At 42.0% G+C, this 16,416-nt stretch overlaps 1 protein-coding gene across 4 annotated transcripts in view; it reads right to left on the bottom strand.

The window, feature by feature from the left end:
- Positions 1–1,945: 1,945 nt before the first annotated feature.
- LOC115597003 (semaphorin-4G-like) overlaps positions 1,946–16,416 on the bottom strand; it is a 30,336-nt gene continuing 15,865 nt past the window's right edge. For all 4 annotated transcript variants that reach the window (XM_030442541.1, XM_030442540.1, XM_030442542.1 and 1 more), the window contains 9 exons: positions 14,836–14,990; positions 13,775–13,950; positions 11,802–11,946; positions 10,756–10,978; positions 9,104–9,219; positions 8,861–9,015; positions 8,397–8,455; positions 5,458–7,896; positions 1,946–2,875 (listed from right to left, as the gene is read on the bottom strand). In XM_030442541.1, coding sequence (XP_030298401.1) covers positions 6,887–7,896; positions 8,397–8,455; positions 8,861–9,015; positions 9,104–9,219; positions 10,756–10,978; positions 11,802–11,946; positions 13,775–13,950; positions 14,836–14,990 — 2,039 coding nt within the window. In that variant the 3' untranslated portion in view covers positions 1,946–2,875; positions 5,458–6,886. The remainder of the gene's footprint in view (positions 2,876–5,457; positions 7,897–8,396; positions 8,456–8,860; positions 9,016–9,103; positions 9,220–10,755; positions 10,979–11,801; positions 11,947–13,774; positions 13,951–14,835; positions 14,991–16,416) is intronic.

Below are 16,416 nucleotides of genomic sequence, written 5' to 3'. Positions count from 1 at the left end.
CAAATATTTTGCAATTACTGTGATACCTTAAGTGAGAAAAATGTCTGGTTGCAACCCCTCGTCACGGATGGTCTCCCATTTTTGATCACTAACTTTCAGAAGCTGGAAAAAGGTAAAAACAAACCAGTAATTCACGAGAAATCAAGAGTTAGTCTGTACCTCAGCACAGCACATTTAAATGTCCACAAACAAGAAGACCAAAAGAGTGAGGAAGTCATAGAACGTGACTAAACGTAATGTGAGAAAACACTTTAAAATGTTACCTTATCTTTGAACATTTTGATCTGCATCAAATACATTTTCATTGGCAATGCTGGTTATTTAACAATGTAGACAACACCTGCCATGTTCCAATGATAGCTGCTTACTTTAAAAATGCATTATTATTATTATTATTATTATTATCATTATTTTTATTATTATTTAGTGAGAGAACTGCAGCTACATGCTGATGCAACCATGCTCAAATACTCACTACAATGACCATGCTAAAGCGCTGGTGCTAATCAGGTGCAATGTTTATTTTCATCACCATCTTTGTTTAGCTTGTTAGCATGCCAATATTTGGTGATTAGCACTACACATAAAGTGCAGCTGATGCGAATTTAATGATATTTGCAAGTCTTTAGTCATAAAACACGCTGAATACATTAGAATTTTGAGCTGATGGTTTTGAGTGAGGGGTTACAAAAGTGAGAATTAATCCTGAGATGAATCCAAGCACATGTTTACAGCTTTTAGGCCTGTAAATACAATAGCACAATAGGATATTTCATACCCATATATAATATGATCATTATGATGGAACGAGAATCAAAGTCACCATTATGGTTCATTCTCTGGGGAACACGAATCATCAAAACCCCTCCTCTCAACCTTCACTATCTTCATCATTTATTTCATTTCTAATATTAAAGGTGCAATTTGTGAGATAGTTAATTGTTGAGTTTCATTCCCAACTCATTAAATACTGAGGCTTTGCGTTGGTGGCCAGCATGACCTACCGACCCATGATATAGATGTTTGACGAGACGGGAACAAGACCCAACAATCAACTATCTTACAGATTGAATATGTAAATAAGACAGCAATCTGTCATGGCTGATTTGATGGTGCAGTCATCCACACACCTTTCATATACTGTATATATAAATATATATGTGTGTATGTGTGCGTGTGTGTGTGTGTTTGTGTACTCTACACATTTGAATGCATTAATTTAATATATTACAATCTGCCAGTCAAGAGGCAGAAGAAGCTTCCTGTTGACCCAGATTAAACCGAGGCAGCATTACGTAAATACCAGACCAACCATTGTTAATCACATGTCAGGCTGTACACACTGCAGGTACCTGGCACCTTTACAGATTGCCCCTTGGCTGCGTTTGTCTGTGTGTTCATGACACGGCTGCCCTGTTTACGGGTGTTCTGTCGTGCTGCTGGTAATACATTATAACAACACAGTCATTGTCTGAAAGCTGGGCGTTGCCCTCACCCAGGAACATTAGAAAAGGTCATGTGGATGATGGAAAAATCTGTGTTATATATTGAGCGTGGCATTTCTGAAAGATCAAATAAGAAGGCTCGGGTTAAATCGGCTGCTCTTTTATAAAGGCGGCATCGGCTGAGGGAACATTTCCTCTTGTCATGCCCTCACAAGACGCAGGACATACGAATGTGTGGGTTTTGTCAACAACGACTGTCCTCAGACACTCAGACACACAGTTGGATCTGAACCAGTCCGTCCACCTCGCAAGGCAGAGCATTATTTTCCCTACCACTGTGTGCTGCGCTGTTTTACAGCCCCGGGCTGTTCTGCAGGAACTCCAGTGACAATGCATACACCTCCTCCGCTCGGCCTCCTCTCAGATACAACATACCAGTTTCATCTACCTGCCTTTGTGGAATGTGAAATAAGCATAATAATGACGAGGCGAGGAAGAGGTTGAAGTACAAAGTTTTATTTGAACTCGTTATGACTGAAATGTGAAGGAACCCACTGCCCTGTTATTCTTTGTGTTAGCTCAGTAAAATAATTGGATTTTGCTGTGTGCGCAAACGTGGTGTAACATGCAAACAGAGCTCAAAACTAATATTCAGACATTACAGTGACAGAAAAGCTGAATGATCCCTAATTAATAGGTTATATTGAATAGGTAGATTAGTGTATTTTTCCTCCCATTAGTAGGTTATAAATATTAAAAGTCTGTGGTGCTGGTGCAGCCTCTGCATGCTTTTGGCTACCGTGCTCCTATTTATCACATTTTGTGCATCACAGGCACCTTCCTGTTCATCAGGACGGTGTCTCACAAGTGGCACTTCAACAGAGACATTAACAGTAACTTCAAAACACGATGTACAAAATTACAAAATAAATACGCCTCTTTTTTAAAATCTTTTTTAACATAGGCTCACAAAGCACTTTTTAAACACCAACCTTGGCACTTTTCATTGACAGTGACCCTTCCTTGAAAAAAGAACAGCAGTGTTGAAAAATAATTCATGCAGCAAGTGTGAGAAAAAGGTCATTAGACTTTTAGTGTGAATCATACAGATGCAGGGACGCTCTGCACACACAGGAGAACAAACGTTACTCGGTGAGACACTGCAGACAACAGTTTTCATTCCAGTTGCGGGGAGGCAGAGCTGGAGGTGCAGAGACTCTCACACTGTAGCCCTTATCCAGCCTTTCTTTCTTTCTTTGTTTCTTTTCTTTCTCTTCTGCTCTTTGTCGCCCAGTAATGATGGCGAATTTCATTTCACTGCTCATTAAAAGAACATCTTTGCAGCCGGTCCTGCCATCTGATGCTGGTCGGGAGATGGTGTCCCCGGGAATGAAATTAGGAGGATTCAATCTGACCTGTCCTCATCAGACCTGCAAAGGACAGAGACAGAGGGAGATAGGGAGAAAATAGTCAGGCACAAAGTGTCCCTTGTAGCCTCACTTTTGCGTGTTATTTTAACCTCCGCAAAGGAGGTTGTGTTTTTAACTGTGTCCACTTATTAGATGGTTTGTCAGCAGGATGTCACAGAAACTACTGGATGGAGGATGGGTCTGAGGCCAGAGCAGACCCCATTAACTTTAGGGATAAAGGGACAGATCCAGGAAATGCCTTACTTTCTTGAACGCTGTGTTTTTATAACATATTTTTGTTAATTCTCAGGGAAAAATGCATTGATCTTGATACAATACGAAAACAAATACAAATCTGGATCTAGCAGATTTAACTATGTTTTATTTGATACTGATACAGCTCGATTCAATTTTCAAACATAGCCCAAAGTATGTACAAAAGCTGCAACAAATAATTATTCTCACTTTGAATTAATCTGTAGAGTGTTTTCTCAGTTAATCTAAAAGTTGTTTTGCCCTCGATTACATCCTAAAATGTCTTGTTTTTTCCACTACCCAGAAAATATTCTTATTTATGAAGCTGGAACCAGATCATTTTGAACATTTCCCCCCTAAAAATGACCCAGTATCATTGATAAATCATCCAGAGAGTTGGCAGTTCATTTGATGGTTGACAGTGAAGCTTTCTTCTCTCCTGTTAATCGACCTGACTGCAGCATAGATCTGTGAAGGTAATCCGGCTATTTGGGGCGGATAAACACTCCATGAGCTCCCTTCGTTGGAGGTGAATACACCATTAAACAACAAACGAGTCTATCTGACGTGATTCTGGCACCTATATTCATAGATGAGGTAATGTTTTAAAGGTTTAATTGTCTCAAGTTTTGTCTCGTTTTCCTATCCAGGAAGTTGCGACGGGCAACCAAATGTAAGGCACAATTACCTTCAATAAACTTGTGGATTTTTGTCTGGATTTGAACATTGTTGGAAACATTTAGGATATGTAAGTACACAACTCAATAAAACATATGATAATGGTGTAAGCGGTTTCAGACATTTTAATGCAGGGATGTGAATCCTTAACATTAAAAAAACCCATTAAAAATCGTGCCGTGGTGTTCACCTTGTCTTGTGCTTTGAAATGAGGTCAAAGGGTTTTAATGAAGGCTTTTAATGTGCCAAGAGTGCAGCTACATCCCTCTTCTTTCATTTCTTTGATCAGTGCCACTGACTAGAAAGCTTAGCTCTTCAAGCGAACCGCAGCGGCAAGCACAGTGCCTCACAGCCTGACATCACGGGCTTGTTAGATTCAATCAGATGTGCCGTTTCACAGGCGTGCCACAGGATCACATGTGGAGGTGTATTAATTTTCTCGGCTGTATGTGCAGATAAGCTGCAGACTACAGGCATACTTGACAGGTTCTGTTTTGACAAACAGTAATAAAGAACGAAACCCCAGTCGGAGCCTGAGGGTATGAGAAATAATTGGGAGCTTGAGAGTGTTCATACTGTAAATCTCTGGGGAGATCTCTGACTTTTCTCTCACTCCTTCTGAAGTAAGGTCAGACTTGTCATAAAGACGAGTGTTTAATTAACGCTGCCCTCTGAGAGGCAGCAGGAGGACACTGATGAGGTTAATAAACACTGCAATACTAAAATAAAGATAAAATTGTGATAAAACAGTTCATCCTGATTATTCGATTGAAAGAAGATAATCGCCGCCTATTTTGATAATAAATTAATCGATTCAGTAATTTTTTTGTGCAAAAATATTAAACATATTCTGGTTTAATTTAAGGATTTGCTGCTTTTCTCTGTGATATTTAATAGTAAATGAAAAGTTTTGGGGGGTTTTGGACTGTTGGTTGGACAAAAGAGGACATTTGTAGATGTCATTTTGGGCTCTGGGAAATGTGATGAGCACTATTCACACATTTTTGGGAGTGAGTGTTGTAGTGTTTACAGTATACCACTAACTAAGGAGCTATGGACTGCTGGGAGAAAGAGTTTTTTTCTGGCCGGGGGCTATCTGGTTAGCCTGCTAACTACAGTGGCTATCTCTATATTCAACACAAGGACGTCTCTGACATGACGTCAAAACTGTTGTTTCTTCACATTCTGTTGATAATTTTAGTAAACTCAAATTCTGACATATTGCACCCTCAATCATGAAAATAATGAGTAGATTATAAATTATTTATGAAAAATTATCCTCTGTTGTGCTCCCGCTTTCCAGAAATGGTTTCTTCCATGGTTGGGCTCCTCTCAATAAAATGCGCTGGCAGACTGTTAATTTGTCTGAAGTGATACAGTTTATCTGGGAGTCTGACTGTAGCAGATGTTTTCAGTTGGGCATCTCTGAACCAAAACTTTCCCACAATTATAAACCCAACCATCAAAACAACAAGCTGTTCGCATGCAGATTAATGGAAATCGAGTAAACTAGAAGATGACTTTGTGCTCTCAGTGCTCTGTATGTATCCAATCTGTAAAACACCGACGCAGCCACCGTGCACTCTAACTCCATGATCTATTCCTTTAAGTGCATGTTTGGCAAAGTGCCTGTGCAGGAGATGTGTTGGTGAGATACAAAAATGATTTACCTTGGATGCTTTTGGAGAACGCTGCACCCCACAGTCTGTGAGTCACTCTGTGTTACAGTCTCATGTGGGGTGTCACTCGGTGGTGGACTCTGGTTCAGCTCAAACACAGTCAGTGTTTTCCTCCTGATCCACTTGCGTCAAACAAGGTCCAGCAGATGCAGCTGCGCCCTTCACGGCTGCAGCTCTTTGTACTGAGAAAAGGCCAATCAAAAAGCCTCTCTGGCCTGACAGGGTGCAGAGTCAAATTCCACAGAAGCGTCCATTCATGTTCCCAAAGCGGTTTTAAACTGGTAAAGTGCATTAAAATCATTAATACTGTCATATTTTCTTCAAATTGTCCATTAACACTCGGTGAAATAATCACTATTCAATATTTCTTCAATCATGTGGAGATTAAAAGAAAAATAAATCCTCAGCATCTTGTGCAATTGTATAAACAGTATGGATGCTCATAGTGATTATGTGGCCAACATAAAGCATCCCCATAACAAGTTTTAATGAGTTTATGATGGAATGTGAGCCTCTGCTGCAGCTGTATTTACTTGTATATTTTGTGATAACCAACAATTTGTTAATTTCTTACAATAGTAAACACTTACATATAAATGGTAATTATGAATATTGTCATTAATTAAAAAACAAACTAGGTACTTAATGTCATTAAAACACAGTAATAAATTAAGAAATCTTCAATTACTTCATTTTATGGTGAATAGTGATATTAAAGAATGATCAGTTCACCATTTCTTTGTGATGGCTGGTGTAAAGTGTTATGTGCTGTCATGAGTTACTGTATATTTGAGTTGGTTATTGCGATTGGTTATTAAAAGTGAACACATTGCACTCTAGATTCCTTCGCTCGCCATGTCCATCCCCCTCAATATTCATAATGTGTGAATGTCACGTTTTAAAAATGCATAGGCCATCTGTGCACTTTAATCAGTGCAAACAAACTTTGGCTAGCTGCCCTCCAGTTGAAATTAAGCCAAACATGGCTGCCGCACAGCAGAAGTCTTCATGTATTTATATTCCCGTGGGGTTGTGCTCCTCGTTGGGAGGCTGTATGTCTCGCTTTGTGCTTTGTGGATCACAGATCTTTTTGCAGCTGAGATCTCAGTCCTGATATTCTGCAGATTGACTGCAGTTGTCCTTCTGGGCAGTATTGAGGTGAGGTAGATTACATGGTCGCTCCTTCACTGGCATTACTCATTCATTTTCACTTGTTATGTGTTGGGAAATTTGGGGATTAAGGATGGCAAACAAGGTTCAAAAAGCAGGAATGTCTCAATGTGGAAGGAAATCCAAAGTAAAGAACATAGATAAGACTCTCATTGCGTTAGTCCTCAACAATAACGAGTCATGACAGGCACTTCAGCACCAGATAAGAACAGATAAGCAGTCTTCCCACCACAGGGGGAGGCTCATCTCTCTACACAGAGCTCTCGTCCGGCCTGGGCAGCAGCTGAGTGTGTTTCCTCTTCTCTAAGATCCTGTTGAGCTCCTCAGCGAAGGAGTAGCTGTGCGATGGCGTGTTTTCAGAGTCGCTCTGCCTAAGCAGCACATAGCTGTTGCCGTTCATCCTCCTCAGGACGCTGGGCAGTGTGGCCGACAGCCCGCTTGGGAAGTCACACTCTGGAGAGTGATGCTGCGGAGTTGGTGGGAGAGGCGGGGCCGGGGGAGGAGGCTCCTTATTGGGTGATGTGTGACCCTCACCCGGGACAATCTGGAGGAAGCCTCCGTCTTGGATGCCACCGTTCTGGTGTTTTGAAACTCCGTTACAGACACCGTTGCCGTTGCAGTGGCTCGAGATGGTCTTCAGCTCCATGTGGGAGGAGTTCCGGTGCTGTTTTTTGTTCTTGTTGTTCCTCTTACTGCTTGGGTAGGCAGCAGCTGCGGCGCGTAAAGAGTATTTCCCTCTGTTACCTACTCGCAGGCAGAAGCCCACGTAGACAAGGACCACGGTGAGGACCACACACAGGCCTCCTAGGATGGTGATGAGGGACAGGTACACAGCCTCCATGTTCCTGGGGGTGAGCAGCTCTGAGTGGGGGAGGAGAGGGGCCGGAGGTGGTGGCAGCGGTCTCTCAGATGAGGGACGCTCAGTGGGTGGCAGCAGAGTGGCAAAGTGACTGTAATAGTCCTCAGTTGGCTCAACGGGTGGGGGAGGGGGTAGGTCCAGGCGGATGGTAATATTGTAGGAAACTATAGCGACCTTGATGTTGTTCTCGACAGCGTAGCAGGTGTACAGCCCGCTCTGGTCCTGCCGGGCCTCGATGATCAACAGCCCGTCTGTGCCGGTTCTGAAGCCAGAGTTGAGGCCGTAGCCCTGCAGCTCGCTGTCGTCAAGAGTCCAGAGAGGTGTCGCCAGATTAGAGCTGAGCTCACACTGAAGCAGCACATCATCACCCACCCGCACAGTGCGGCTCCGCAGGACAACGTCTGAAACAAATATTAATCCAGTGAGAACCTCTTATTTCACATTATGTTTACAGGAAAACTCACAACTTTTTTCTGACTAATTGTTACACGCCTACATTTATAAAAAAAAAGCTGTCCAGAGTTACTGAGGCATAAACTGTAATTAGATATCTTTTAATTCCTGCCATCACATTAACTTTTATTGAGAGTGAACAGAGGGAGGGAGAAGACGCTATATTTTATCAGATTGAAACTGTAAAGAGAGAGAAGGCATTCGTCTGCCTTGAATATCAAACAGACTTCTCTCCAGAGATGGCAAAAATGTGATTAAAGAAGGGAGGAGAGGAGTTTGCAAACGCCATGCACATAATCAACTTTCAAAGAAGCCTTCGTGCCATCTCATGACAACGATGCATCTTCCTCACATTCCCTATTTTCAATCTCCCTTTCATCATTCACAGCGTGAGAAGCGAACTTTTTTTCTTTCACAACAGCTAGCAGCAGGTGAGATTTGTACGTACCATCTTGTGTGTTCTCACATCCCCTGTTGCCATGCTGGATGTCCTGGATTAAAGTGGATCTGAAGAGGAAGGAAACAGCACATTAGTGCAAAAAACAAGCGCTTGCTTGTTGTAACACAAAAATATCCACTTTTGTTGTAACACACACTGATATTTCTATTTCTTCCCATTTATTTTTTCCTGCTTTTCTGCTCCATTCATAGACGTCATATCAGTTATTGCCTACACAACAACTTTCCACTGAGTAAGCGAGTCCATTCTGATTAATCAGTACACCTTAAGTACACAGCTGCACACTATGTTTGCTATCACAGCCAGCATAAAATTTCTGCCGTGTTGTGATTACGCAACAGTTCTAGGAGCTGACACCATGTCAGGGCGCTGTGATACTTGAATTCAGTCAAATCAAACACACAAAAAGAGCACCCGCATCACCTGACATGTGTGCAGCCTTAAGCACCCACCTGTCTTCAAGGGCCATTATGTCCACACACTGGGCTCCGTTCCAGGCACAGTGAGGGTCCCTGGCGAAGATGCAGTCATAGCAGGAAGCGTATCTGTGACAGTTGGAGAGGGGAAGCTGCACCACGCCTGACGAAGAGCCCAGGTACACACTCATCTGGGGTGGAGAGAGAGGATTTAAATACTATTGGACAGAGATAACTCTTTTAAATACAGTGTGTGCATGTGGCGGTCAGATACGCTACCTGCTCTGCAGATATCAGCACGTTGTCAACAGGCTGTTGGTCCTCAAAGACCTGAAGCTCCTCAATAATGTGTAGCTGACCCTCGACTTCTACAGCTTTATGTAACCAGCCCTCATCTGAGTGACACATACAAAGAAGACAAACATTTGAACTAAAGGAGAATACGTACATGCATTTCAGCCAGTCAGCTTCTAGAGATATCACTGTTCTCACAGCCACTCATTTTTTCCTTCAGTTCAAAAACCCTTGAAACTAACTCGAGGTAGGTATTCCACTTCTTTGCTTTTATTTCTTATCACAGATACAAATTGTTGAGTGTGAGCGCAAATGCAATAATAGTTGCTGGAGAATCTACAGTAAGGTTTGGAGTATGTTTACATATCTCGCTATATTTATAACAAGTACAGAGGAGAAGGTTTTCCAATTGCCCCAACTGCAAAATAATCCCTTGAACCAGATTACACTGCCTTTGGGAGTGTAAAGAAACTAAATTATTCTGACAGGCAATGTGTAAAGAAATAAGTATAGTGATAGCAGCAACTGCTCCCCAACCCACTTTCTCCTCTGATATCTGATGTTGTCTCTTCAGAGAAGTGGAGAAACTGTATCAGTTGAAGAAATCATATCTTTGTGAGAAAGTGGGAACAAATCCTAAATCTCGTAGGAATTAAATGCAGACTGGGATGAAGTTCAGTGGCTGAGTTGAGGGATTGCCTTGTCCATGTACAACACCACTGATTAATATTTTTGTGCCCTGATGAATGCTGTGTGTGGTTTCCTGGACGTATGTATATATACTCTGTGTATGATACTGAGCTGGAAATGGAGAAATTGAGTCTGATAACATAAACTACAGTACAACCAGTTCAGCACATACATTCTACAGAGCTCCTTTAATGGCCAGAATACAAGTTCATGTGTTTTTGTTATTTATAACAGGCAATAAGCTAGTTTTTAGTGCGCATTCATAACAGACATTTAGGAGCAATGTGGTGCTGGTGAGATGCAGAGGCATCTGCAAAAATTGTGCTTGTAACAAATGTTTGACCATGTGAGAAGCTGTAATAATGTGTTAGTGTCATCTAAGTAGAAACATCAGTAAGTCAGTAAAGACCAAGAATACAATGTGACTTTGGATAAGAATCACTTGCTATGATATATTTGATTTTATTTAGTGGAACACGAGTCACATGAGTGCACCTATGAACTTTGAACAAACTGCCACCACAATTGCTTTTTGGTAGTTTTCTATAAAATCTCCTCAAACACAACAACAAGCTGAAAACATGGAACAATAGCATAGGTTTGGCTGGAAAAAAATAACGTGCTGGGTTACCATTTTTGAACAGTTTCTGATTTAAATTTCATGAATGAAATAAATGTGAAACATAAGCTGACTCGAAGGTAAGAAATGAACATGAAACTAGTAACAGATGCAGCCAACCTGGCCACAGTGAAGGCGAGGCTCCAGGAAGACACTGCACTCATAACCCCTCATAAAAGCGCAAAACATATTTTGTCATATTATTTTGCCTTTGTTTTGAGTCTAAAGTAAGTGTCTCCATGCTGTGAGTGAATTAGCATTTTTCCAAAATGTCAACCATTTCTTGAACAGATTGCACCATTACTGCCTGATATGAATTCATACACACCTGTGCCCATGTATAATACATGGTATGTTTGTCCATCCAAGCCTTGGATCATGCGCACAGCCATGTGTGTGTAGTCTGTGGTCCTCCTGAACAAAAGGGGGCGTCTGTCTGAAGGTTGGACCTGCTGGGACATCAAAGGATGCCTCCTGACAAAGTCCAGCACATCATCAGGCAGCGAAGTGGACACGTTTATGCCCCTGGCCCTCAGAGTGTCAGTAACACACTGCAGGAAGAAGAAGCCAAAGAGAGTGAGGAGGGGAGGGGAAGATGAGCAAGTAATAAGGCACGATGTGGGCTGCAGGGAGACATTTTTGGCTCATTTGTAATAAAGTTCGCTATAAATAGAGACGGATGGTGTGAGGCAGAGAGGATGTCATGAGGCTTAGCGAGATGGTCTACAGCGAAAATGAAAGGATCAAGAAGAAAACCTGAGCCATGTGGAGGATTGTGTCCACTGGAAAATGTTACTTTTCACTTGGACGACAATGAGCCCGTGTGAGTTCAGCAGCTGGCTTGTGCTGACACGCGGGCGACTCAGCTCTCTCTGCACCTGACTAAGGAAACAACTTGCCTGCTCTTTTTGTCCTTTTGTAATGACTTCAGCCAGCTCCTCGAAGAGGCTTTCATGCTCCTAAGTTAAAACCCTTGACCGTCTCTCCCTTCCGTTTAATAGAAATGTTGAAATTAAGTCCTACAAAGTGTTGAAGTGACACTACAGTGGATAATGTTTGCTCCTGCTCACGATGCAACGGCCTTAGCTGCCACACTAAAGCATTGTTGCCAAAGCTAAGGGCTAGAGTTAATCGCCATGGAAAAGGGTTTCGGTGACATAAGCTGGTTGTGTTTTGAGCCTCATCCTTGAGGCTGCCACTCATGCTCTCTATCGCCTTCCAACCATCTTTTCCTCTACTTCCTCTTTTAATGCATCTTTACTATGGATCAGTTTTCTGGTGTAAGTCCCTGAAGGCCAAAGTAGAGAGCGACATGTTTTTTTCTGTGCTTGAAAGGGGCAGCAACTGTGTGTGACTGCGTGTGTTTGAGTTTACCGTTCCAGGTCGTGGGTCAGGGATCTTTCCAGTGTATTCCTTCCACTTAGAGCTGGAGTCCTGGTTCTCCATGTAGGGTCCTTGAAAGGCCTCTTGGACTTCAGTCAGAGAGAATCGACAAACCGCAGACGCCTTGACGTTTTTCCTAAAGACAGCAGCACACACACACACAGAGTGAGAAAAAGACCAGAGCACAGCCCACCAACAATAACAGCAGTAAACCCAGTGTTGCCATAGGGACAGCGGTAGAAGTACAGTAGATCTGTGGCTTACCTAGGTGAAAAGATAAATAGAGAAGAATGGGAAGAAAGCGCAGAGAAGGGGGGGCTGGCTGAGGGAGATAGTACGAAGCTGATTAGAAGTCATACATCACTGAGAAGAATGGGAGGGAAAGAGGAGAGAACTACAAAAAAGCTTCAGAGAGGTGTAGTAAGAGCTATGGTAAGATAGAGGAGAGATGGATCTCAGGAGGAGACATCAGCTCCCAAACAGTACAAAAATATTGACAACCATCATTGTTTGTTTCCACTTTCCCCAAAAAACATTTTGCTTTGGCTTAACATCCACATTTCAGATGAGACATCACTGCAGTGAATGAATCACACTGAAATGGAAACTATGTTCTACAAAGTGTCAGTTCAGTTTTCCTAAAATCAAATGCCAGTTCTATACTATCCATTTGGTGTATTTACATCCATTGTGTACTACCCCCACAGCTTCACATTCAAAGTCCTGAAGGATAGTTCCACCCAAAAATGAAAATGCGGTCATTATTTCCTCACTCTCTTGTAGATGGAATGTCAGGGTAAGTTCTCTAGTCCTCAAAAATATTCTGGAGCTCCAAAGCAAAACAGGGTTGCAGCATTCTTCTCACAACTAAGGTAGACGGGGACCCGTTGCAAAACCTAATATAACAACCAAAAAAGTACTAAAATGAAATAAACATTTCTTGGTAGCGGCTACGCTAAAAGCGATGGCACAAACCGAGCTTGAAGCAGTTGCATCGGCTTTATCACTCGTCAAGGTTGGAAAAAATTTCTTCAAAACAAGTCCCAATCTACTTTAGTTGCTTAAGAGAAATAAAAAAAAATGTTGGACTACGAAACTTCACCCTACTTTCCAGCTGTATGGGGATGAGTGGATAATGACTGAATTTCATTTAAAGTGAACTTTGTTTAAATGACAAATCATGGAATTACTTTTATTGTGAAGCAACCAAAAGATGTGTGTTTGTCTCCGATGTGAGCTAACCGCCATTGCTCATCAAAACTACATCTACATGACAAAACAAAAGTCCTTGTTGGGCAATATTTCCTCAGTACGTTATCTTAAAAAAATTGCATGAGAGAAATGGTTCCAGAGGGAACAGCAACAGTGAGGAGTTACTGTGAGGGTGACAGGCTGTGCACCTCTGAATCCTCAAAAGTGTATCCAGCTTTACTGTGCCCTGCTGTCATGTGGGAAACTACTTACGCTGTGTGCAGCATGAAATCAGATCACAGTAGAGATTATTTCTGACTGACCTCTACATTGAAACAACATTTGAGTTTGTTTGGCTGCACTGTAAACAGATCCACCACCTAACAGTTCTGTTGTATTTCTGACAAAATAGCTGCTCAATGAGTGTTTGCTCTATTGTTAAACTGCACTTCCTGTTTCCAATTTAACTGCAGGAGACGCCACTCAGCCAGAGTTAAAAAACTTAAGGATCACAACTTTCTTTTAAACCCATCTAAATCTGCATTTTTAATCAATATTCTCTCCTCAAACTGCTACAGAACTCCTCCACCAAACTTTCACATCATTTGGATTAAAGTTCTCCTTGCGTTGTCTCGCCTGCGCTTTCATCTCGTCCCTTGCTGTCTTTTTGGACTGTCTCAATGTATTGATTGCCGCCTTTCATCTTTGCCTCACTCATTTGCATTTGTATCCTCAAAGTCTCTGTCAGCCAGATCTTGACATCAGACACTCACCACTCTAAGCCAAAGATGCCGTAGAAGAGGGTGTCCTGCGGCGTGTGGCCAGGCATGACAAACATGCTGCGCAGCATGTTAAAGTGGAAGTCGTACTCGGGCAGTGAGCATGTCAGCCTGGCCTTGAGGAAGGACGTCCACCTTTTCTGGAGAGTCAAACGGCCTCCTCGGTCCCCCTAGGGGAGGAAAAATGGGGGGGGATGGAGAAACAGAAGAGGAGGGGGGAGTGGAGAGGGTTATATGAGGTAATGCCTGGATAAATTACAAAACAGACTGAACACTCGGCTCAAGGTGGCACACGAGGGGAAGTAAACCTCCTAAAGAGCGCAACAGATGGCAAGGGGAAGCAGTAATGATACGTTCAATAAGGTTATGGCTTCTCATAAGTCTCCACTGTACATGTCTGTGTTTGAGTGTGTGTTTTTGTCCCTGCAGCACACCTAGAGGTTGAGAATGTCTGGACAGGTTTCCCGATGGAAGAGTCGGACTAAAGGCTACATTTTCTGTCGGAAACCCAGCAGCTTGCATCATCTTGACCTTTGATTTTAACTTTTTAAATGTATTCAGCCAGCAGCAAATTGCAAATGTCACGCATGCCCCTGACAGGCATTGCTATTAAGATGAAAAAACAAATGTACTGCCAAGCTTTCAAGGAGAGAACTTGTGAGCAGACTTCATTTTAAGGTGCCACAGGAGAGAACAACAAGGTTATTACACTGTACAACTAGCTCTCACTGTACTTAACCCTTTCCTGGGCAGCAGGAATCATAAATCAATCACATTTTAGGCAGCAGAGGGAGCTAAACAGTCTCTCTCCCCCTGCAGTCATCCATCCCTCTCACTTTGAGCTCCACTGACTCTGCAACCCATTCATCAGCTACACACACTGCTCCTACAATCACGCTGGGGCCTTGTTACAAATGCATTCCCCATCCGGCCCCTCATCTATTATAGCACCCTTCTGCTATCATCAACCCAGACTTCACTCAAGCTAGTCTGATGCAAGGCATCACTCCCAGTTGTAAATCATATTCATCACATCTTATTCAGCCTGTACTTACTTTACAAACCCGGGCCACTCGTGCCACCCTGCTGTGGCTGTAGGTTGTCGTCTGCTCCTGGCTCGTCTCGGTGAAGAAGAAGTAGATCTTGTCATCATCGCCGGTGCTGCTGCCCAAGCTCTCCCTCACCAAGGCAGAACCCACAAAGTCGGCCTCTGTATGGGGGAGGAAAACAGCACTCTATCATTCTGTGCTATTTTCTTCTTTTTGATAAATGAATCAACAAAATCTCTTCCGCCTCATGTGGAGTTATTGATAGATCTTCCATCCATGGATTCTTGTTCAGCAGCTGACACAAGCCTGTGACGGCATGAAAACAGGGTATAACAGGTTGCCCTGAACGAAACAATCAACGTAATATACTATCACTCTGTCTGAGGTGTCTCACCAAAACAGTTAAAAAATGTAGATATATGCAGATTAACTGTCTTTAACTGAGCAGGTGGCTACTTGTTATATCAAGGAAAAGAAATGGCATTCTCGATGCTAACACAGTTTGCACAGATGGTGAAAACAAAAAGTAAATGAAGATGTTTACAGACTCAAATTATCTGTAAACGATCATGTTTATGAGTCATTTCAACCCCAAAACAAAATTGCGGAGGAATATATTAACCAACCGCAGCAATACTAATGACTGTGAGACTTTACTTACTTCACTTTAAGGCTAAATGCTAATGTCAGCATGCTACACTGTACATTTTTTAAGTTGAAATTACTTTACTTTCTCTGAAATACAAGTTGTACAGGCTAAAAGTTTGAACAACTAAAAGTTATTTGCCTACTTTACTTTATTTTGAGGTCATCGGTTTCCTCAATGTTTTCAAGAAAAGTCACTTTGTCAGATTTTACAGTATAATATCCACTCTGTGACAATGCAAAAATACTGATGTTTAGCAGGTATGTTACCTATCCTGCTTTAGCAGGTTAGCATGTTAACATAATGCTAAATAGACATAGCTGAGACTAATGGAAATGTTGTGCGTTTTGCAGGTATTTCATCATTAAATAAAGGAATGGTCATGTCAAAAATGGGATTTTGAAAAGTTAAAGGATCACTAAAATTACTGAAATTCTTCTTAAGAGGAGCATAATTAATTGTATGCACCAAATTTAATGACAAATCCATCCAAAAGTTGTTCATTAGTGGCATATGTCTTTGTTCTAGGGTCAATTATAATAATAAAATATAGATATCTAAATTCAGCAATTTGGGGTAAATGTGTATTTTTTCATCAGCAGGGACACAGTAGAATTGTACGACACAATCACGAGGATCTAGACTTAATAATACCTGGTTAAATACAATTCTGTAAAATCATAAGGCGCCACTGACAGAGAGTTGACATTGATGATGTCTCAACAATAACGCAGTCATGTCTGGAGCTTTTTCACTTCTCAGAACATCAACAACACTGTATGGGCTTGGTTGGAAGGCTGTGAGGTACTGTGGCAACACCACAAACCCTGTTAAGCATCTGAGATTCAATCACAGTTGAGTAAGTTATGCACCAGTGGTCAAAAGAAGAGAAACAGGAATGTGCTGCTAAGGTGTGACGAACTTCATTCACTGAGTCCTCT

The sequence above is a fragment of the Sparus aurata genome, chromosome 15, assembly GCF_900880675.1.
Source record: "Sparus aurata chromosome 15, fSpaAur1.1, whole genome shotgun sequence".
NCBI classification, from domain to species: domain Eukaryota; kingdom Metazoa; phylum Chordata; class Actinopteri; order Spariformes; family Sparidae; genus Sparus; species Sparus aurata.
The sequence above is the reverse complement of the archived record's forward strand: the minus strand, read 5'-3'. Positions and strand labels throughout refer to the sequence as shown.